The 24,393-nt window shown below is 38.6% G+C and overlaps 1 protein-coding gene across 1 annotated transcript; it reads left to right on the top strand.

The window, feature by feature from the left end:
* Nucleotides 1-41: 41 nt before the first annotated feature.
* GPR37 (G protein-coupled receptor 37) lies at nucleotides 42-24,176 on the top strand. Its single transcript, XM_055283857.2, has 2 exons — nucleotides 42-2,257; nucleotides 19,121-24,176. Exons 1-2 carry the CDS (start codon nucleotides 1,235-1,237, stop codon nucleotides 19,937-19,939), a joined length of 1,842 nt encoding a protein of 613 aa, XP_055139832.1. The 5' UTR covers nucleotides 42-1,234; the 3' UTR covers nucleotides 19,940-24,176.
* The last annotated feature ends 217 nt before the right edge of the window (nucleotides 24,177-24,393 follow it).

Genomic DNA, 24,393 nt, shown 5'->3' with positions numbered 1-24,393 from the left:
CACTCCCGCCCCGCACCCGCCCCTAGCCCGGGCTCCGGGACCTGTCAGGCTGGTTTCGACAGCTGGGGAATTAACCTATCCCGCCCATCCCTAGCCTCGAGCCGCGCAGGCTCCGCGCCTCCGCCCTTGTTCCCTCCCAGCTCCTCCGAGTGGAAGCCGCTACAAATGGCTTGAATGAAACGTGTGTGGGTTTAGTGAGTGGTGAACCACCAGGGGATCCCGTCTCCCCACAAACCAGTATCTCTCCGAGAAGGAGACGAAGGAGTGGGAGGAGGCAACGAGCAGAGAGTCAAGCTTCGCGGGCGCGCGCAGCGGCTGGAGCGCGGGGCGAGGCCGGGCCACCTCCCCTTCCCGGCCGCGCACTGCCTGGCCCGCGGCGGTTCCAGGCACCACCCTCCCCATCCGGGCTGCGCCCGCTGTGGCAGTGACTAGCTCCCGCGGCTAGCGGCACTGTCCACCGACGAGCGAAGCCCTCTTCTCCGCCTTCTCCCCACGATTTCCTTTTCTGCGGCGGCACGCCGTCCAGCAGCCCGCTTCGCCCGGTCGTCAACTTTGAGCTGGAGGAGAAGCAACTTTGGCAGTGGCCGCGGGGTTGGAATCCCGCTTCTCCTCGGCAGCAGTAGTCTCTCAAGTCGCTGGGGTTAGGTGGGGCAAGAGTTTCGCCGGTGCATCAGCACGGCTTCGGACTGTTTGAAACCTGTTTCCAGCGAGCTGGCAGCGGGGTTGTGACTGCCAGTCGTCTGGGGGAGGGGGACTTGTTTTTCTTTTCCTCTAGAGACCTCGGCTTGCAACTGGATCAAACACTGTCGAAAGGATGTAAATAGGCAGAGCAACTGTTACCAAGAAGGCCACCACCCCCACCCAAAGGCAGTGAGGAGTGTGGGGCTTCGTCTGGGCTCCCCCGAGTCTCAACAGTAGTCAACAGTCAGGTGTTGATTGCAACTTTTCAAGGTCAGCCACCGGGAGTAGCCTATTCCCTCTACGAACCTTGGAGGGCATACCTCGCTGGGACTTGGCTGAGAAATGCACAAGATGCAAAAGGAGGAAGGATTGTAGGGGGCGTGTGTGTGACCCCCAAGACCCATCTTCCGCTATCCCCGTAATCTCCGGTTCCCCGCTACCCGGGCGGGGGTGAGTATGTGACATGTGCCTAACTCTCAGCAGCAACTTCGGCAGCAGGTGTCGATCCTAACTAAGCAGGAGCTGCGGCTGCCGGGTGTGCCCTCACCAAGCCATGCGAGCCCCGGGCGCGCTTCTCGCCCGCATGTCGCGGCTACTGCTTCTGCTACTGCTCAAGGTGTCTGCCTCTTCTGCCCTCGGGGTCGCCCGTCCGTCCAGGAACGTAACTTGTCTGGGGGAGAGCTGTGAACCTACAGTGATCCAGCGCCGCGGCAGGGACGCCTGGGGACCGGGAAATTCTGCAAGAGACGTTCTGCGAGCCCGAGCACCCAGGGAGGAGCAGGAGGCAGCGTTGCTTGCGGCGGCCTCCTGGGACCTGCCGGCGGCCCCAGGCCGTGACCCGGCTGCAGGCAGAGGGGCGGAGGCGTCGGCAGCCGGACCCCCGGGACCTCCAACCAGGCCCCCTGGCCCCTGGAGGTGGAAAGGTGCTCGGGGTCAGGAGCCTCCTGAAACTTTGGGGAGAGGGAACCCCACGGCCCTCCAGCTCTTCCTTCAGATCTCAGAGGAGGAAGAAAAGGGTCCCAGAGGCGCTGGCATTTCCGGGCGCAGCCAGGAGCAGAGTGTGAAGACAGTGCCTGGAGCCAGCGATCTTTTTTACTGGCCAAGGAGAGCCGGGAAACTCCAGGGTTCCCACCACAAGTCCCCGTCCAAGACGGCCAGTGGACTGGCGGGGCACGAAGGGCGGACAATTGCACTCCCGGGCCGGGCGCTGGCCCAGAATGGATCCTTGGATGAAGGAATCCATGAGCCTGGGGGTCCCCGCCGGGGAAACAGCACGAACCGGCGCGTGAGACTGAAGAACCCCTTCTACCCGCTGACCCAGGAGTCCTATGGAGCCTACGCGGTCATGTGTCTGTCTGTGGTGATCTTCGGGACCGGCATCATTGGCAACCTGGCGGTGATGTGCATCGTGTGCCACAACTACTACATGCGGAGCATCTCCAACTCCCTCTTGGCCAACCTGGCCTTCTGGGACTTTCTCATCATCTTCTTCTGCCTTCCGCTGGTCATCTTCCACGAGCTGACCAAGAAGTGGCTGCTGGAGGACTTCTCCTGCAAGATCGTGCCCTATATAGAGGTAATGCCTTCCAGGGGGTCTCAAGCTATTGGCTTTATCTGTTTTCGGGATTATAGCATCAGAGAATTGCTGCTGGATGGACCTATCTAGCTGAACGTCTTTCCTTTTTATCTGGGGCCCTCTTTCATGTCTCTTTCCAATCATTTATGCATGTATGTATATACAAAAAGAGGCAGCTTCGCGAAATCACTTTCAAATTCATCTGCTCCTGGGCTGTAAAAAAATGATGATCTCACAATATACAGAATTGTTTTGAGTATAAATCTATCTCCCTGAATATGGTGTTATGCATATTTCTGATTTGGCACTTGTCAGAGATTTTAGGGTTAAATAAATGGCCAGCCTACGGTTGTCATCATCAGAGCCTACAAGAAAACAACAACAACAACAACAAAACATTAGCATTTGTGTACTAGTTACCTAGTGCTTCAATGTGAGTTTTCCCCCAAGAAGATTACTGCATTTTTTCTTAAACAGCAAAGTTGGAGTAACATTTTATAGAGAGAAAGAAAGAGAAAATTATGTTTGTCAGTTGGCCTCATGATATATTAATAACCTCTCAAATGAGTTTAAGTGTCTGGCTGTCTTCCATGCTATCCCATCTAAATTCTTAAGTCATTTTTTGTTTCTCTCTTTTCCCATCTCGGTTTCTTAATTTTATTTTTGTGTGTTTGCGTGAACTTAAGCAAAAGTGAGACTTTGGCCAGCGTGGCACATAATTTGTTTAACATTCTCAAAGTTACACATTTATTATTTGTTATGGGTGGAAAGATTGGCTATTTTAAGGGATTGACCCTAAGACTGGAAAATTTCTTGAGAAGAAGGGGGCACATCTAGTTTCCAAACTTTGGAAACAAAAATCATTTTGAGTGAAATTGCATTGTTTCATCCTACAGCTAGTGTCCTGGCCCACTATTGTGGTAGGTGGAATTTGCTCTTTAAATGGCCTCTCTTTAAACACCAGCTCTTGGAAGGGGCCCAACTGTTTTGCTGCCAGTTGTGTTTTTAGCCAGCTGGCCCTTGATTTTCTCCATTCAGACTGTCCATTTCATTTATGGAAGCAGAAGAAGGGAAACTGTAAATATTCCGCAGCCCCTGATCCTGTCTGGCACCAGGGCCTGTGACACTATGTTCAACATTGTTCCAGGCCTAAAGCTGGGGGATAAGTAAACAGAAAACTGTACCTACTTAGAGGGACCAAAGCTGGAGACAGTAAATAAGACCCTCTGTTATCTTGACAGGGATCAGGTGCAGGATCATTCCACGACTACGAAATCAGCTGTTGTTGCTACTTTAGCAGCGTCCATGATTTCTCCTGTTGCCAAGCTTGGCGTATCTCTGAAACATCTACTTTGTTTGGTAGACAATTCATTTTTGAATTGTGAAGGAGCCAGTTGAACTCATGTTAGAGAATATGTGTCTATTTACCAAACTGCCTCTTCAAGGTCAGTTTCAAATTTCTTTTTTTTCTTTTTTTTTATCAGAAGAAATTGACTTATGCAAGAAAGAGACAAAAGTATAAAGTGGACAAAGAGGTACCTCAATGACAGAGAAGTGTATTGGTTTATCTCACTGGAAATGTACTGGACATGTAGAAATCTGTATACACTAGAGGCAAAAACAATAGGACAGAAAAAAGAAATTGGGGAAAGAAAAATAAAAACACCAAAGTTCTTGAAAGAACACCTTAGAAGAAAAGAATATCAAATTTAGGAAAGAATATAAAAACTTTAGTTAATTTAATGAGATATAAGCATTTTGAGCAATGGCATTTATTATGTACTTATTTTAATTTTCTTTCTCCATAATTCTGAGTTCGTACAAATATAATACTTTCTTTCATTTGTATTTCACTTTTTAATTTAATCAGCTCCTCCTTGAGAGTGCTTTGTTTTTTGCCTCTTATTATTAGTAAAGTCTTTTACTTTCTCTATTTTTGCTTAATTTTTCCCCATCCGAATAGCTTTCTCTATTTTTCAGTTGTTAGTGCTAGCATTTATTTTTCTTAGAGAATCAAAGGCTTAAAAAATTCACTCATTTGTTTATTTTTTAAAATTACAGTATAATATACATTTTTACTGTTGAAATAGTGAATGAACATCTTAATATGTAGCGTTTCTATATTTCTACCTAATCCTTATTACTCTGAAATAATTTTATAATGGTTTATAAAAATAATTATTGGACAATATTGCTGGCTTCATAATTCCTGATTACTGAGAACAAGAACTACAGTCCAAATCTCAAAATAAAAGTGTGTCTCCAGGAGGCACTGATGTTTTCACAAAAGCAAGAGGTATTTAGGGTTTCTTCTACGTTGGGTTCCTGCAAAAGCAGGCCCTGAGATGTAGATTTGTTGGGGCATCAAGTTTATTGGGTTGTGCTCTCAGGTTCAATACCTATTAGGGAAAGAAGAAAGCAGGATTGGGTGCGCAAAGGGAGAAGTTGAACTGTGATGCAATTGCCACAGAGACCTCAGCTGACACCATTAGGAGCTTTAGGGCTGGGATGGCCATGCAGCCATATCCCAAATCGAGGCAAGAGGGCTCAGACTTTACATCTCTTTATGGACCAGTCATTAGATGTAAGGCATTGGATGCAAGCCTGCTCCCAGGATGGGGTATAACCTTGAGTTGGGTGGATCTCTTTGGTCAAGGGCAATTCCTAGAGAGGGATGCAGCTAAGCACTGTCAATCAATAGCCCCAGCAGCTGGAGGAATCAGTGCTTCATTCTTGAAGGACTTTGGAGGGAGCTGTCTGGGTAGAAAACCACAGCATCCACTACAGTAGCTTTTTTTTTTTTGAGATTGAGGCTTGCTCTGTCACCAGGCTGGAGTGCAGTGGCATGATCTTAGCTCACTGCAAACTCTGCTTCAGGGGTTCAAGCTATTCTGCCTCAGCCTCCCAAGTAACTGGGACTACAGGCGCGTGTCACCATGCCCGGCTAATTTTTTTTTGTATTTTTAGTAGAGATGGGCTTTCACCATGTTGGCCAGGATGGTCTTGATCTCCTGACCTTGTGATCTGCCCACCTCTGACTCCCAAAGTTCTGGGATTACAGGTGTGAGACACCGCGCCTGGCTTACAGTAGCTTTTGAACAATCATGTTAAATCAGACATAGATAATGTTCTAATCCAACTCCCTCATTTTAAAGATGAATTTGAAGCTCAGAGACTATCCTAAACATATATACCTAGTCAGTAGCCACCAGACCCTTGGTCTCAATGCTTCATATTTATATTTGCTGATTAGACAAACATGTATGAAGCACAGGCTTTATCCAGTGAGTGTTTTCTTTTCCTTTCTGGTTCTTGGCATCTGAAAATTTTTTTTCTTTTTTATTTATCCACTAGACAGGAAAAAATAAAAACCGATAAATATCGTTTGTTATATAATGAAATGTATAGCTTCTTTTGTTTCTCATAAACTGTCAGTAAGTTCTGCAATTGGTAGTTAATTAAAATTTTTAAAATTGCAATAATCCGAGGCAACCTTACTTTTTAATGTGCCTAGCATGATCAATGATCAAAAAGTTATATAGGTTAAATTTTATGTTCTTAAAATCATGAAGTATGTTAGATTGGTGAAGGACATTACAAATGTATTACATTTGTTCAAACTTTCTCCAAATCCGCTTCCAAAATTTTGCCTCTGACCTCAAGACTTTTAAAATTTGTTTGACATCTTGTCTACTTTCATATTTCTAAATTTTGCCTTTCCTTCACTTGTTACTTTCTTATACTTATTTTATTTCTTGGCTATTTTTCCTTTTTTTTAACTATTTATAATACCTTCTTATAGATTTATGACATAGCATTTACCATTTTCCAGTAATATGTTTAACCTTTTTCAGTGTTTTTATTTTTAATTTTTTCATAGTTAATTTTAAATTTTATTCTCAATTGATTATGATTGATTTTTATAATTTTTCTCTCCCAGCTTCTCTTTTGCTTTATTTTTCTTTTCTACCGCAGTTCTTTCTCTCCTACAGCTTGAGTGTTTGCATAATCTGAAGGGAATTGTGGAATTTTGGGGGAGATTTGTAGAAAAATATGAGGTATTTCTTTATTTTTGTACTTTTTGTAATTTGCATTCAACTCCTCTTTCTATTTTAATTTGTTGGCCTAAAGCTTGAGGATAGCACCCAGCTTCCAAGGTCTATTGTGAGAAAGGAAGTTTTATGATGTTTAATATCGCTGTGAGTGAGAATGTTCTGGGAACTGTTGTAGTTGATGACTTTTCCCTTTCTATTCCAGGATTATGACATCTTTATGGCCTAATAATAAATCTCATAAAGTCCAAGGACAAATGAAATGGTAGGAAAAGCCGGATAGGAGAGAAGAAAATTTGGATAGATGATGGCCATCCTCCTAGACACATCATTTTAAAGTGGTTTGTTACTTAGTCACAAGAAAAAAAACTATACTCGGCCAGGCGCGGTGGCTCACGCTTGTAATCCCAGCACTTTGGGAGGCCGAGGCGGGCGGATCACGAGGTCAGGAGATCGAGACCACGGTGAAACCCCGTCTCTATTAAAAATACAAAAAATTAGCCGGGCATGGTGGCGGGCGCCTGTAGTCCCAGCTACTCGGAGAGGCTGAGGCAGGAGAATGGCGTGAACCCGGGAGGCGGAGCTTGCAGTGAGCCGAGATTGCGCCACTGCACTCCAGCCTGGGCGACAGAGCGAGACTCTGTCTCAAAAAAGAAAAAAAAAGAAAAAAACTATACTCAAAACAAAATTTGTATATGTGGTGTGCTTTTACGTGTATTAGGGGAAGGGGAGATAAGTGTGGGTGTGGATTGCAATAGGAGAACGGCAGAGGAGTTCCCTACCATACCTACCATTCACTTAGGAATCTAACAAGTGTTTAAAACCAAATAATTTGGGCCAGGTGTGGTGGCACACCCCTGTAATCCCAGCACTTTGGGAGGCCTATTCAGGCAGATCACTTAAGCCCAGGAGTTCAAGATCAGACTGGCCAACATGGCGAAACCCCATCTTTACAAAAAATACAAAAATTAACGGGATGTGGTGGTGCATGCCTGTAGTCCCAACCATTCAGGAGGCTGGGGTAGGAGGATTGCTGGAGCCCTGGAGGTTGAAGCTACAGTGATCCATGATCATGCCACTGCATTCCAGCCTAGGTGGGACCCTGTCTCAAAAAAAAAAAAAAATTCAAATAATTCAGACATCGAATATGGCAACTGCTCATTATTTAATGGAAGTCAGAATCAAGGTATCATCTGACCCAGATCCCAGATAACAGATTAAGGTCTGTTTGGGCATTAATTGGAGGTTTTGAATGATCAAGATTCTCTTTAGTTTAAAGAACCCACACCTTCATGGTGTGTTGTAGAGCAGAAGGCTTCAAATAATTATAATGAGATAACCCCAGATCTAACTGTATTTTTAGTTTACTGGGATACAAAACTCCTGCACAGAGGTGGAGGGAGAATAAAGGGAACATGTGTTACCATGGCCTCTGGTCTGGGAATAATTTGTGACAAGTCTAGAATATTTTCTAATGAGAGGAACCAACTTCTCCAATGACTTTAGAAATACTGGTTTTAAATTGAGTGGAACAAATGGCTCTTTCATTGCCTTAGATTGTAGCTAGCACTGACAAGTAAGAAAGGAAGGATTTTTGGAGGTTGAAGATGACAGTGCCATACAACTATCTGATTCTACACAGATTTCCCTAGAACGCCTGTATTCAAGTAATAGAACATTTATCATGGCATATGGTAAATTTTCTTTGAGAGGTGGATTAGCCATTAGGTATTCTGCTGGACTTTTCAGTGGAAACATACTGTTTTGTGAGCAATTTTAAAGTTACTAATAGTATTCTTAGGGAAAATGTATTCAATGGTGCTGAACAAATATGACTTCCCATTAATCTTTTAGTAATTTTCTATATTCCTATGCAAATGAAAATATTTAGCTGATGACTCTAACAGGAAGAAAAGTGTTTCTTAGAGTGTGCTTTTATTTATAACTCCATTTCTGAATGGTGTATGGTGAAGTTAACTGAATTTGGATCTTCCACAAGAAAGAAAAGCTTTATAATATTCAAATAAGAAATCCAAATAATTTCCTTAGCCATTGATCATAATGAGAATGTGTCCTTTTCTAAAGCTTGTCAATGAATTATAAATAGGAAAATTGATTTTTTTTACTTCCCTTCTATAGATACTGTCTGGCATTCAGCTTTTAAGGATTATATATAAAACAGCAGCACCTAATAACTGATTAAAGAACAATTTGAATAATTTATTATTTTCTGTAATCCTTTTCCATAGGTGTCATCATTATTCATTTGTTCACCATTCATTGATTTATCAAATGTTTACCTGGCTTTTCTTCTATGCAAGGTACTATTAGGAGTGGGCAGGAGAAGAAGGCAATAGAGGAAGAGGGGGAAAAGTTTCCAAAGATGAATATCATAGATGAGCCACTGCCGTTAAAATTACAGAAAAGTAAAGTAATATTCTACACCATGATGAATATTATAATAGAGGTTTGAAAAAAGCATCGTGGAAGCTCAGAAATGGCACTGAAATGGGTCAAGTCACAGTTGTACTTGTTAAGACCAGAGATGGAGAAATTAAAGGGAAAACTGTGCTCCCTCTAATTCTTTTCAATTATATTCTTACTATTAATCTTCATAAATGCCCATACAGCCTAGATCCATGATGAAAAGTTACAAATGTGAAAATCTTTTAATTCTTGCTTTTTTGTTTTCTTTAGCTTTCGCAGGATAGAAAGCCCATAATAATAATTGGCAAAATAATTCAGCAGATAGTTCAGTTCTAGAAATTTCTTTTAAAATGTGGAATTTGTGCCAGTGCCTAGGATATCTATCTCTGCTTTACAATTAGTCCTTATTAGCTATAAGGACACTAAATACGTCAAAATTAAACATTTTATTTAAATGAATGGCTTATTTGGCAATGTAATAACAGTATATTAAATTAAGTCCTTTTCTTCTGAAAAAATCAAAACATGTACAAATTGTTTAATCTGATCTTGGAGAACCTAAGAAAGAAGATGGACAAGGGGATTACTTTAGACTCCATTGTGGAGTCGAGGAAAGTGGAGCATGATAAATGGACTTTCTCAAGAACTGGATTAATCTCTCAAGCACATAATCAGAGTGAAGATTTATTCTGAGCTCCTGAGGGCTTCCAAGGTATCCTGCTATGTCAGCAAAGTATCCTTCCACAGAGACAAGGAAGCAAGTGTGTCTGCAGAAGTAAAACAGATATGAGCTTATAAGTTTACCGAAGGGCTGAGTGGGTGAGGGTCTACCTTTGCTTTCATACTTAGGCTGCATGGACCTTGATACAATTTTTACACCTTTAATGGCATTCGTCTTATGTGCGGCAACCTGATTTAACAGTATCCCATTGGAAGCACATGGACCTGTGTCTGGGATGTAGATTGTGGGAGAGGAATGGGAAGGCAGCTATGCCGTGCAGTTTGTCTCTGCCTCTGCACTTCTGCTCCATCCTCCAGGGATGCGCCTGTCATTTCACTTCCCATGAATTGAGCTGCCAAGGTCCAATAATGAACTCAACCTTGTTGCTAAGACTAACTCTTAAATATCCTAATTGGAATAATATTCTTTGTGCCAGAAGAGATGATCTCATCCAAAATTTCAGAGTGGAGTTGAGAATGGGATTACTGCAACCTCAAATATGGAGGGTCTTTTTTTATTTGCAGAGTAAGTGTAGATACTGTTCATAAACTTCCATGAAACGCAGGATATGATCACTGTGCCAGTCTTGTTCTTGAGACAGAATACTTTCCATTTGTGAATTTGTAATGGTTTTCAGTGTTATCTGTCTGTACACTTGAATAGTTCATAGCATTCATTAATGAGGCAAGGTCATTGATTTGATCCCTGCCTAGAATGAGACATTCTTATTAGGTCTGTGACTCTACTCAGGGATGTTACTTTTTGTTTTTCTGTCAAAATAGCCCCTTCCTCATCAATTCCCATCTTCAGGGCCTATCTTTACTATTGTCTCCCTAGTTCAAATCCTTTTTATATCGGAAAAGCATCTGATAAGCCAATTCGCATCAAGATATGCGATTTAGAAATAACTGCCTTTTATAAGAAGATTGTATCAAGAAAGAAATTTCCTTAACAGACTACCAATAGTGAAATTTTGGTTAAAAGCAGATAAATTTTGTCCTAAAATATGGTTTTTCAATTTTATTAAAATCATGATGACCTAACTATACATAATTTTGTTTTTAGTTTGAGTTCACAAATGCAAATCAATATCATTAGTCAGAAAGGGAAATAGGTAAAAATGTGTTACTGCTTTTTGGAAACTCATCAGAACCCCAAGGTAAGGAACTGAAATTCCAGGTCACTTTAAGATTAATTAGGAACATCATAATAATACCAAAGATTGAAAACTGGACTGTGGGCTTGGAAATATTACATTTTGAAATGATTTTGTAATTACTGAGAATAAACATGGAATCTTTAGAATCTAATATAGATGGTTTATGTCTTAAAATGATGCTAATCTTGTTTCATTTACATTTTTATTTTAATAAACACCTGACAGATTGATAGGAATTATAACATGTTAGACAGTTGTAGTTAAATGAATTTTTTAACCATATAAGGAATGTACTGTGCTATAGACATCATAATTGGTAAGAAACTTTAATTCAAGATAGGACTATAAAGAAAAAGAGGATTTAGGGAATCAAGACAAGTTTTGGGAGAATATGTTGATTTTTAAATAGTCTTAAATGGCTTTTAAAATAAGGAGTGTGGTATCAAGCTTAGGCAAAAGAAAAGAAGGTGGAGAATGAGGCAGTAATGACAGTTGATAGTTGATGCTTTCAAAATATTTTTCCCCCATGGCATTGGGAATCATGTATAAATTGAATAGTCTGAGTATATTAGAAATAAATGGTTATTTATTATATGTGGGCATATCAGACTAAATATCAGTTGACAAGGATAAGAAGTCTTCTCTTTGACTGTGGAAGAGTGGCTGCCAGAGTTCTGTTTCATTCCAGAGAGTGCACAAGCAGTGTATACGTGAATGTAAGGGGTGAGGAAAGTCTCTTCTTCTCCGCTTTGGGTTTAGAAATACTAATCGAAGTGTGTCACTGCCATAGTATCATGATCTGCATACACTCCAAAATAAAGACCTTTTGCAAAAGATCATCTTATTCAGAGCAGTCTGATAAACAGTGGCTCTGATAAACTTGCCCCCCGACTCGTGCTCAAAAAAGTATCTCCCATGGGAAGCTGCCCTGAAATGCTGCAAGGACAAGGATAATGGAAAAATGCAAGAAGAAGCCAAAGGCATACAAGCTCCAGCCATTTAGAGGTTCTACCCTGGGCTCATCCTGCTCTTTTCCTGACTGGTTGTTAGGCCTGTAACCACTGACATAATAGATTATCATTCACGGCCCAAATGAATGGGTTTTCTTAACAATAATGCCCTTGTTTTGAGGGTTACTTGTAAACAAAGGACAGCACATAAATAGATGTACTTACAGATTTTTTATGTAAAATATAAGCCAGCCTAGAATGCAGTTAACAAGACCTTGGTTAGAAATTTTCCTGTTTTATAAAAATCAGTGTATTCTAGTCATTTCACTGTACTTGAGCATGTAGATTCAATTTCATAGGAAGGCAATTTTGCTTAGAAGGACATTGTTTTGTTTTCTCTTTTCCCATCAGTGTTATCACTGATTTGTACCAGAAAGTTTTGCGAAAGACACAATTTACTTTATGATTTGTATTTTATGGGCTCTGTGTTGTCTACTTCACATCTTACTCTCATTTTTAATCTTTTTTTACTTGTCTGCAGTAAGCTTCTGAGAAATGCAGCAGTAACTAAGACAGGATCTCTGTAGATTACTGCTTTTCATAAAGCACCCATGGGCTCTTTCTTCATATCATTTTGAATGAACAGAGATTTAATGTAGCACAAAGTGGCTATGGTAGCCCAGGTTCCTCAGGTCCTGATAGTTGCTTTAAATTAGAAACTTGAGCAGTGGGAAAAGTGAAATCTAGTTATATCTTGACTTATAAAGTATGCTTTATACCTTTTATTAAGTATTTTGCCTTATAAGTTTCTTTCTGTTTGTATTTTTTTTTTAAGAGAAACCTAGGGAAACATGGAACGTAAAATTACTGGAAAGAGCGATACATTTTTTTTTATTTTATCGAGAGAGAGTTTCACTCTGAATCTTTCCCCAAAGTCATTGTTGTCATGTAACTTACTGACTGGGTTAATTTCTCATCAGGGGTATAAAGTAGCTGTCTTAAGTTGGACAGCATAGGTGCTGAACCAAAATTTGGGACTCATGATCTCATAAATACATGTTTAACAGAGGGACAAAATATTTAAAAGCTGAGGTATATTTATGGTTCTCATAACTACCAAGTTGGGTTTCTCTAAATTCAGTCTTGCCAGTGGTGATAACGGACTAGATGAGGACCCGTATCATTTCCACGCAGGTGACTGTATTTGTACTCCTTCATTATCCTAACCAAACTACCTGTTTTTTGTTGTTTCTTTCTATAACAAAATTTAAAAGTAACTCAAGAAGCCATTCACAAAAACTTCCATTATATTTTCAAAATCCTCCATACTTTATAGGTTGTTTTTTTTTCATTTCGTGGTAGACTTTCATAGTGTATCATATCAGCATCCACAATAAGGGGAGAAATACATATTACCTTGCTCCTTATTAAGAAAACTGAGGCAAGGAGAAGATGAGAACTCATCTGTCAGAGTATTGAATGTCGCTTGAATATTGAACATCTGGAATGTCCCTTGAAATATCTGGATCATTAAATTGAGCCAATTGCACCTTGACTGTAATTAGGAATAAACCTTTTTAGATGACTTCAAAGTGGAGTTTTGTTAGTTAGAAAAACATTCAAAATATAGAATATAATAAAGTTATTTTATAATATGAGTGTTTTAAGCCCTTAGTATTCATTCCCCAGTATCTTATAAATCTCCAAATGAGTAAATATTGTAATAGCATAAATTTTACCCCTAAAATTATCATTATAAGAGAAAATTTATCTATTATCTCTATATTATCATTTAAGAGAAAACTTAAGAAACCCATCCAAACTTTAAATGATTTATTTAATGATTTTCTAAATGACTAAAGTAACGTATAAAGCTAATGGCAATCCTTCCTGGGCTATTTTTTTTTCCTACACAGGAGCAAACTTTTACAATTTTACAAGGGTTACTATGTATGTCAAGAGCAACAAAGAGTACATCTAGACATGAATTCCAGGTGGTCTTCAAGTTCTCTTTCCTTTTTGTACCATCCTTGTATCCCACGGATTTAAATAGATACTTCAGTTAAAATACAAATCATTACTGTACTGCATTGTTAATAAACAGTCAAACTGACAATCCCAAGGTTATCCTAGTCTAATAGACTAAGTAGGGCATAGATGATATTTGCAAAGAATTAGGTCATATCTCTTGAAATGCAACTATACATCAGGAGAGGTTTTATAATTTGGTCAGCCTGTAAAGTTAGTTAGACATCTGTAGCAATTTCCCTAGGAGATATTGGGAAATTATGTTTGTCTTCCAATCTTGTTAAACTAGTGATTCTCAACTGCAGTCTCCAGGCAAACATGGATATGTCCCAGATCAAGGGGAGTCACAGTGAGCATGCCAGAAACTGTTAGTCAATCCTCTCTGCCTAGTAGACTGTAATGAGTCACTCCGTATATAAAGCAACTTGCTGGCTGCATGGTAGCAGGTGGGAGATAGTCAAGAAATTCTGTCATGGATTGCAAACCTCTTGAGGATAAAATTCCTGCTTTATTCATCATTGTTCCCAGCAGCAGCTACAGTATATTTTATAGATTCTCTCTCTTTCTTAAAAACAAGACACACACACATATAGCATTGTGCTAATGCAGTGGTCTCTTTGCTAGTAATACAGTGTTCAATAAAGGCATAATAATGGGAACAGTTTAGGGGTGATCAAGAAGAATGACCCTAAACCCCTCACTTTGGTGTCCAAAGCCTCACTGCTCCACATGTGGGCTGGGTGGGAGCTGAAGGAGCTTTATTGTTGTTACTCTGGGACACAAAGAAAAGCAGAACATTGTTGTTTGAAAGATCTTAAGAGTTGTTTATTTTGATTCCTTTGCTGTCTCTGTATTCTAATGCCAATCCTCTCAAAATGCTCAATATCTTATTTTCCCCAATAGTTAAAATTTTGTTTCTAGTTTTCCTCTGATCTTGAAATTCTCAAAATTAATAGTCTTGTCTCTGAAAAGTGTTTACAGTTCTGCTTTTGTTGCTGTTAATTATTCCTCCCATTGCAGTTTAATTAATAAGAGATTGCATCTTACTCATTCAGTCTCTCAGGATGTTGCTTCAAAGAACTACCCGTCTAAGCCAATGCTTAACAGCTTTACTCCCGAGAGCATATTTCATGGTGATATTGAATTTTAGCAATCAGATATGGTCATTAAATGCAGAAGATCTGGCGTTCATGATGCAGTTTTATAATTGCACATAATTGCACTATTCATCTTGGTAGAATTTTTAATAAGCTGTATGTATGTAAACAAGTACATTTCAAAATTGTGATAGAAATCTTTTCATGTTGCTCCAACATCTAGGAATTTTAATTACATGGATAGATTTCATGTTTGGGTAAGCAGAAATTAGAATGCCACTCATTATTCATATGATTTTTATCAATTAATTTCTGAGGTGTGCAGTTACTTCTTTACATATGTTTAAAGCCTCCTATAAATAATTTGGAAAAGTACTGACAAGGCCTTTGTACATTTCTTGCTCTTTCACACCATAAAATATAGTGTGTAAGTGAATTTACAGAAAAAAGATCTGAGGTAATATCACTGCAGGCAGTGGCAGCAGGAGAGAGTAGATGTCTAGGACTGGCATTTGGGATGTAGTTGCCAAGAGCAACTGCATCCCGAGTGCTAGCTGCATTTGGAGCAGTGCTGCTTTCTTCATTGGCTCCTTCAGCAACTTTCTCTGTTGCTCTTGTGACCTTTCTGGACTGTTTACCCTGTTGCAGCTGGATCCTAACTGCAGAGAGTACTATCAGAGAAAAGTTCAATTTGAAAACAGAAGCCTGGATATAGGAGCTTTTTGAAATTTGTATGTGAAAACTGGGGAGGATTCCTTAATTCATGATTTATCAAAAAGACTACAGATCATATATGTTTGAGCTTTTGACTTGGTACTAAAGCTTTTGGGAATATGACTGAAGAATTGAGCATCCTCAGATAAAACACAGTGTAGAATTCTTGATGATAAGTTGGAATACATGTAAATCTTGCTTAACATTTGTCCTGGCTTTGGTTGTCTTGTGAGATTGAAGGTAAAGAACCTGGAAAAACATTGTTTTGCTTTCTTAGGCAGTTAACATCTTCTAATTAAGAGCGGATGTGCAGCACAGCCTCTGATATCTAAGGAGCTGGTAATCACACCCATCTTAATACATGTTCACCCACATGCATTTGCCGTTACCTTTCATTAAAGACTTTGTAACTTCCTGGAGTTAGGTATGCAGTTACTAGCATTTGTGATAATTGATCCATATTTTTTCAATCTGTAGATTTAAAACTAGGGAGATTAATAGAGAAGATGCTGTCTTTTGTGCATTGTGTGTTCTTTGCAAGTAATGATAGAAAACCACCAAGCAAATAGATGTTCTGAGCCTCTAAAAGATTGCCTCTCCTCAGAGTCTCCAGTATTTTTATGTTACTGAGCTTTCCTTTTAATAGAAATCCTATTTATGATTTCAAAAGGATGCATAGCATAAACTTTGGTAGCCTTGTATTTGTGGACTCACTCGGGCTGTAAAGTGACGGAGAAGCATGCACAAAGATTTGCCTTAGTGAAGATGGCACGAAAGCCTTGACGAGGGTTTCCGATAGTTTAAGAAGTTTTGTTTTGTTTTTAACAGACTTAAGAGAAATGAATCAAAACATTTGAAAAACTAATATACAAATGTCAAGTTTCAAAAATCTATAAATTAATGTACTGTAATTTCTACATGATACTATTTGATACAGAATTTTAGGAAGTGGCCAGCTGTTCTTAGATGTCTTTAAGTATGGCAATTGCTGACATTTTAAAACATGATCATAAGACAGTTGTACAATGTGGACCTCAATTTTAGAATTATTTTGTGCCTTAGCGTAGATGCAAAATGAATTTTCATCAATGTGAACAATTTTTAATTTGAAAGTTAATTATTAAAAGATGAAGGTGGAGTTTTTTTTGTCATTTGCAGTCATATTAGGTTGATGTTTCTTATACCAATGTTTATGGGAGACATTCTGAAAAATTTGGAGAATAAGAATTGTGGTTATAAGCCCAATCGTGCCTCTTTATCTGCACTGATCTAGAGCTTTGCTAGCCATATTTTTTTTTCATTTTTGCTTTTAATATAGTTAACACCTCATTATACCTCATTTTCAGACTATCTCCACTACTAGTTATGAGAGTAGTCAGGGCATAAATACAATGTCCTTATTTTCCATATTAGAACTAGTAGACACCATCTGATATGTAGCATATAAGGAGGAATATTTGACATTGGAACTGTCAGAATCCACAAGGCAAGTTGCCATAGCTCTGGGGAGAATGACAGCTTGAATATAGTAGATAAACAACTAATGTTTTGAGTACTAAAATTGTATGACAAATGGTTTCCCTTTTGTCAACATCATCCCTTTGACTTTTAAAAAATTAGATATTAACATTATACTTACATTTCCCCTGCCCCTTTACCAGGGAATGGCCTGTAACCATGCTTCTTAAACCTTCCTAGCAGCAGGCAGGGGAGAGCAAATGCATATATTCAAGTTGTCTGGGATGCAGACCAAAGCATTCCATCCATCCAGGGAATTTTCTTTTAGTCTCATATTTTATCTGAAACGTTATTAACATTTTACCTTCTACTCATTGTTCTTGTTTAAATATATAAATAATGACATTTATTACATATTAAATTACTTAAAATTTCCCCAAAATATTTAAGTAGGTTTAATATTGCCAGGTGATTGCTGTGTTTATGTTGTAACTTTGAGAACCATCGTCCCCATCTTGGTTGACTATGATTTGCTTGAGGGAAGGGACTGCTTCTTGTAACTTTCTATTTTCTCGATACCAAGCATAGTGCTCGGCATAGAGTTGATATCAATAAATGTGTGCTTGTGTTGGATATGTATCTGTTTGCCCCATTTGAGTACATGTACAATGCTTAATAAATGTTTTATAAGTAAATGAAATGATAGCATGCTTATATTAGGAACATGTGTTTATATTCCTGGAGAGCCTCTATGTGAAAAAAAAAATAGGTACATATTTTTGGTCCTTAACCTTTAAATGTTGATTTTTTTAGATGTCTGGACCATATGCTTAGCAGTGCCTTTTTGAATACAGTTTTTCATGTGGTTATTGTCAAAGAGTTTTCTGCTCCAAAATTTTCCTGTGTTTGGGATATCTAGACATTCTTTTTCGCTATTTTCTGCATATTTTCATGTATTTTTACATGTTCTATTTTAGTATCTCCTATTTCTTTAAATTTGATATACATACCTATTTTATGATAAATATACTTCTTATGTCTGATTCTGTATCTTTGGCATATAAATTCATAGTGGCTAATTGTCTCTTGCATATTGTGACTTTTGATTTTGTGAAACCGTGTCCCTTGAATTTTAACTATAGGATTTTTCGAGGCCTGGTTTTAAAGTGCATTCTTCCAGAGTGGATTTATGTTTGATTTTTACCAGGTGCCTGGGATTATTTTAAATTGTATTTTGAATTGTGGTTTTCTGAGCCACATAGATCCTGGAAATTCTAATCCTAACACCATGTAAGTTCAGGCTCCCGGTTAGAATTTGCCATTTTTTCCTTCCTTTTCCCCTAGTTTATCCAGACCCAAATCCTGTCATCCAGGCAGATTTCTTCAGTATCTCTTTCTTTTTTCCCTTTACACCTCTAAAGATGTCAGCATTTGAGGAGTTCCAAATTCATAGGGAGTCTTTGACCCAATCCCCACCCACATTGGCCCCAGCTCTATTTCCTGTCTCTGTGTACCTGGGCACCTTGCCTCACTTTTCTAGCTAAAACTAACTTGAAACCCTCATCAGGATTGGCAGGTGCCCCTAGGGCAAACACGCAGCATGAAGAGGGAGGGGTCTCTGGCCTGTTTGAAATTTGTTTCCTTTTTGATTTTGGCCTCTGGAGAATTTCCCTTTCTTGTTTTCCGTAAGTGTATGCCTTTGAAAATAATATTGTAATACTTTATTTTGCATTTAGGAAAAATTGGAGGAGCCCTCTAATCATTTAGTCCATTGGAGACAATAAGCTCTCTAGTGTTTGCTGTGTGTAAGTCACACTACTGACCCTCACACTGGAAAACATGAGCATCCTGGTCAGCAATGAAAATGGGAATTTCTGCACTTCTCTGACTCCTTATCTAGATCTCCTAGTGGCAGACATTTTCGTGGTGAATAAAATTTTTAGTGTATCTGGGTTCTGATCTATAACAAAAAGGGATTGGACTAGCTGATCTTTATGGATCCTTCCAGTCCTAAATGTTCTGCACTCTATGACCTTCAAACCACTACAGTTTGTTTTCTTTTTTTATGCTTACAATGATTCAGCTGATGTCCTGAGCCCAGTTACCCATGCCTCATTCTGAAAGACTGTTCTTTCTCTCTCTCTTATTTTTATTTATCCATTTTTTTTTTTACGGTTTTGCCAATCTGCATTTATTTCCTAGTGCTTTGATCTTTCCGGGGACACCGGGAATAAATGTCTTCTATGTTCCCCCACAGGTCGCTTCTCTGGGAGTCACCACCTTCACCTTATGTGCTCTATGCATAGACCGCTTCCGTGCTGCCACCAACGTACAGATGTACTATGAAATGATCGAAAACTGTTCCTCAACAACTGCCAAACTTGCTGTTATATGGGTGGGAGCTCTACTGTTAGCACTTCCAGAAGTTGTTCTCCGCCAGCTGAGCAAGGAGGATTTGGGGTTTAGTGGCCGAGCTCCGACAGAAAGGTGCATTATTAAGATCTCTCCTGATTTACCGGACACCATCTATGTTCTAGCCCTCACCTACGACAGTGCGAGACTCTGGTGGTATTTTGGCTGTTACTTTTGTTTGCCCACGCTTTTCACCATCACTTGCTCTCTAGTGACAGCGAGGAAAATCCGCAAAGCAGAGAAAGCCTGTACCCGAGGGAATAAGCGGCAGATTCATCTGGAGAGCCAGATGAACTGTACGGTAGTGGCACTGACCATTTTATATGGCTTTTGCATTATTCCTGAAAATATCTGCAACATCGTTACTGCCTACATGGCTACAGGGGTTTCGCAGCAGACAATGGACCTCCTTAATATCATCAGCCAGTTCCTTTTGTTCTTTAAGTCCTGTGTCACCCCAGTCCTCCTTTTCTGTCTCTGCAAACCCTTCAGTCGGGCCTTCATGGAGTGCTGCTGCTGTTGCTGTGAGGAATGCATTCAGAAGTCTTCAACGGTGACCAGTGATGACAATGACAACGAGTACACCACGGAACTCGAACTCTCGCCTTTCAGTACCATACGCCGTGAAATGTCCACTTTTGCTTCTGTCGGAACTCATTGCTGAAGGATAGTACTTGGTTGGGTCAGATTTATTTGTTTGATTTTCATATCCCATGAAAGTTTTTAATTCATGTTTTTCCTTATAGGGAAAAATGCAAAAAATAAACAATAAAGAAAGAAATATTAACTACTGCAGAACTGATTTTACAAATTAATATTTGTGCTTTGAAAAAAAGTTTCTATTTAGTTATTTAAGAAGAACAAGAAGGCCAATAGTTTTAGAGCATTTTATCTGGTATGGTGCTAATATTTTCTTTGAAAAAAGTTACTGCAACTTAACTTAAAATTGCTAACGTTTTTTCTTCTTTTAAAAATACAATTATTGTATATTGATTATAGCCATGGGATTTTGTAGGTTATTTTATATTTGAGTTGTGATTGAAAGTATGTTGTATATGGTATTGTGAGATGATTTGTACTTGGAAGCATTCACAAAGTAGCACCAAATAAATTACACTTTATTCTTTAATGTCATTGTCAATCTGCTTTTAACCAATATTCAATAAATCTTCTAATTGCCTTAAAGATACAATTACTGGTTCTATGCACAATTTAAAACCGGCCTTACTGTTTTATAACGTATTTTCTTTTAAGGCAGGTAATCATTATGTTACAAAGAAGTTTTTCTAATAGTATTTTATATGCATGATTCATAAAACTATGTTGTATGTTAAAACAAAGCTGTATTTTTAATATTCAGGTATAGATGTCAAATTACTTCTGAATACTTATAAAATATGCATAAATAGCAGAGTAGGAAGAAAGTTTCTTTTTTAAAAAATTCACCTCTGAACTAGCACATAGAGCTACAGATTTTCCCTTGGGGAATTATGGGCAGAATCAAGAATTTTAAAATGCAGTTGTCATCTGATTTCCTCTGATCACTGACCTTTGAAGCTTTGTGAATCCTACGTAAAGCACTCTGAGTTCTAATTTTTCTCCTTTTGAAAAATAAACTTGATGAAATCTATACAACTTAATTTCTTTAAGTGCAATGAAAGTATAGGAGTGGAATAATAACATATTTATATATTTTTATTAGAACATTCAAATAATACCTTTAACTTGATGCTTCATAAACTCTGAATAAAAAAACCTAACCTCCTTCATTGGGAACATTTGAATCCCCTCTTTTGCCTCTTCGGGAGTTTAAAATGCAGCAATTGTGTAGGATGCTTGCTGTGTGGGACACATGTCTAACTCAGGTGGCAGAGACCATGACCTAGTGACACAGTGATATTTAAAAGCTACCAAAGAAGATGTGTAGTTGGATGTCTTTGTCTTCAGAAAAATCTTGTTATAGCGAACCCAGTTTTCTTGCTGGGAAAACGTATTTTCTGCTTGCTGATTTCTGTTCTACTCAGCATAAGTAAGTCAGTATTCCTTTTTCCAAATTATAACATGATGTTATTTAAAAATCATTAAAGAGATTGGTGCAGGTGAAACTTAAAATGGCAATGCCCAGGCTATCTCCTTTTTCCCAGTCCAATACTTTTCAAAGGGGTTTTTCCCTCCATAGTGGGTATTCTGTGGGATCTGCAGGAGAATTAAAACAAGGCGCCCTTGTCTTCTTGTAGATCCCTGTAATAGGTCTTTGGAAAATTTCTCAAGAGGTCATCTGAGCTAGGTTTTGGCTGCTGAGCAGATCAGCAACTGTGATTCCATAGTGTCTCTCTTGATATTTAGTCACTTTATAAATCAAGGAACAATTGAGCATGTCATGTAGAAAAGATTCTATCCTATTACCTGAGTAACTAAAGGTAAATAGGTCACAGCCTCACACCTTACAAAATCAGGCAGGGATGACATAGATGGGAAGGAATAAAATAAATACATAGACAACTATGATATAAGCTGGGGCTTGTTAGGTGCCTCAGGAAGATGTGAAGTTCTGCGATACTTTGGAATAGAGGGAACGCTTGTCAGAAGAGAGCATGGAAAGCTTTATGAGATAACTGGATGTGTGGGCTTTTAGAAGGAGCTGATGAAAGATTGTGTGAGGAGTGGACACTTCAGGAGGAGAGAGCTAATTTATAAAGGAATACAGGAAGAAATCAGTGGGTGTCACTGAAGAATAAACAGCCCAGTTTGACTTCTGTGCTACGTGTGCATAGAAGCCTTGTGGGAAATATTAAAGAAAATATGCACCAAGGCCATCTAATAATAGGGCCACGTTTTGAAAGATGTTCACATGGTGGTGCTTCAGGAAATGGGGCTTTGCTTTTAAGGTTTTTGAGCATGGAGAAATAGTATCACAGCTCTGCAATAGGAAGATCAACTTGCAAACAGTTTACATAGGCTGGTAGGGGACAGTCTGAGCATGAAAAAGCAACTAGGAAGCTATTGTAAGAGGTTGAACCACAATGGAGGGAGCGGGAACTTAAATTTCTTTTTTCATTTATACTTGCCTTTCAACTTTTTATAGTTGCAACATGTACTTTCTTATTGAATCCTTCCTCTGTCAAAGTGGAAACTTTGATAACTCAAAACAAATTGTCCAAAGTATAAAGTGATTTCAAAGTTTTCTCATAGTCTTGTGTTTTTCACAAAAACCAATTTCTATAACATACTTTTAAAAAATTGTTAATCATTTCTGTTCAGCATTTCTTCAGTCTAGATCTTACCCAATGTCTTCCGCTCCTCATTCAACAACAACAACAACAACAACAAAAAACTCACATCTAAGATTAAGTTCAGTAAAATTTTGATTAATCAGAAAATACTAGGAATGGCGTTTTGGTTACTTAACAGTAACACTTTTGTGGTTTCAGAGTAGTCAATGAAAATATTTTCAAAATATATGTCTATATCTATAACTGGATATAATTAACTCGATTTAACATTTACTTGATGATTCACAATTTTGAAGCCTTTGAATGTTTGACTTCAAGCAGCAAGAAAGATGGAGAGATAGTGGGAAGGTAAACGTGAAGTGGTGCTCTGAGGGATCAGTGGTTGAGAGGGAAGAAGTAGGAGGAAGAGCTTCACAGAGGAAAAGGATCAAATCCTTATTCCATATTATAGATGTAAGTAATTTACTGAATTCTAAGAAAATGCTGATACTTATTTTAAAAACTGTATCCCTAATCTTTTTTCCTCATCAGTTCCTTATTTCTCATAAAAGTAAAATTAGAATAAAAGATCAATTTCTTTAAGAATTATGGTGAAATTGATTTTAGTGTGTTATGTAAAGTAATTGATTTTAGTGTGTTATGTAAAGTAGCAAGTGATACTGAGTGTAGGGCATTTTAAGTAACAGCTCTTTCATTATATCTCAGCTAATTTATTCAACAACTATTGAATGAGTACTATTATATGTTAAGCACCATTGTAGGTGCATGTGATATAGCTGTGAACAAATCATCAAGAAGCTTTGCCCTCTCTTGTTGAGACAGACAGACACTATAAATAAGGAGAATACATGGTGTATAGTTTTTAGAATACATAGTATTTTTGATAGTGAAAATTACCACGGAGGAAAGGAGTACCAGGGTAAGGTGGGGTTATGAAGAAGACCTTATTGCTAATATGACATTAAATTAAGACTTGAAGAGAGCAATCAAGTCTTACAGCAACTGGGGGAAAAAGCAGGTTCTGAGGTAGGAATATGTCTGATAGGTTTCAGGAATGTAAAGCAGCTAGTGAAGCTGGAAAAGAAGGAAGAGAAGTAGATGAGATCAAAGAGCTAAAGGGAGGCCTTGTAAACTATTGTAATGACTGCTTTTTATTCTGAGTAACACACCATTGGAGGGTTTTAGATGAAGTGATCTGATTTTTTTCAAACTAACAATTTTATTTATTTAATTTTAATATTACCATATAGTTAATGTACAGTAAATTCACTCCTGTTAGCACACAGTCCTGAGCATGCACAGTTGTGTAACCACCACTGCAAAGTATAAAACAGTCTCATTATTTCAGAAAATCTTCCCATCCCCCTTTGTAGCCAACTTTATTCCATTCCCTGCCCAACCACGGTCTTCTCTCTTTTTTGATTGTTGCAGAATGTCATATAAATGGAATTGTATCATACATAGCATTTCCATCTGGCTTCTTTCACTAGCAGAGTATGTTGGATGTTCATCCATGTTGCCTGTATCAGTAGTTTGTCTCTTTCTATTGCTGAGGAGTATTCCATTGTATGAATGTACCACTGTGTGTTTATGCATTTCTTTCTCAGCTGAGGGACATTTGAATTGTTTCAAAACTTGGTGATTATTAATAAAGCCACTATAAATGTCCACATATAGATTTTTATGTGAACACAAGTTTTCATGCCTGTTTGGTAACTAGCTAGGAGTGAGAATTTTGGGTGATATCATAAGTATATTTTTTAACTTTATAAGAAACTGCCAACTGTTTGCTAAAGTTGCTGCACCATTTTGCATTCCCACCCGCAAAGTATATTGTCAATAGTCTTTGTCAATAGTGCTTGATATTGCCAGTTTTTTTTTTTAG

Source organism: Symphalangus syndactylus, chromosome 6, assembly GCF_028878055.3.
Source record: "Symphalangus syndactylus isolate Jambi chromosome 6, NHGRI_mSymSyn1-v2.1_pri, whole genome shotgun sequence".
In the NCBI taxonomy this organism is placed as follows: Eukaryota; Metazoa; Chordata; class Mammalia; order Primates; family Hylobatidae; genus Symphalangus; species Symphalangus syndactylus.
This window is presented reverse-complemented; position numbering and strand designations above follow the sequence as displayed.

Bases quoted from the DNA above. Each gene is read 5' to 3' on its own strand.
- GPR37 (XM_055283857.2), top strand. From the start codon at position 1,235: ATGCGAGCCCCGGGCGCGCTTCTCGCCCGCATGTCGCGGCTACTGCTT. The intron at 2,258-19,120 runs GTAATGCCTTCC...GTTCCCCCACAG, and splicing joins AGATCGTGCCCTATATAGAG to GTCGCTTCTCTGGGAGTCAC.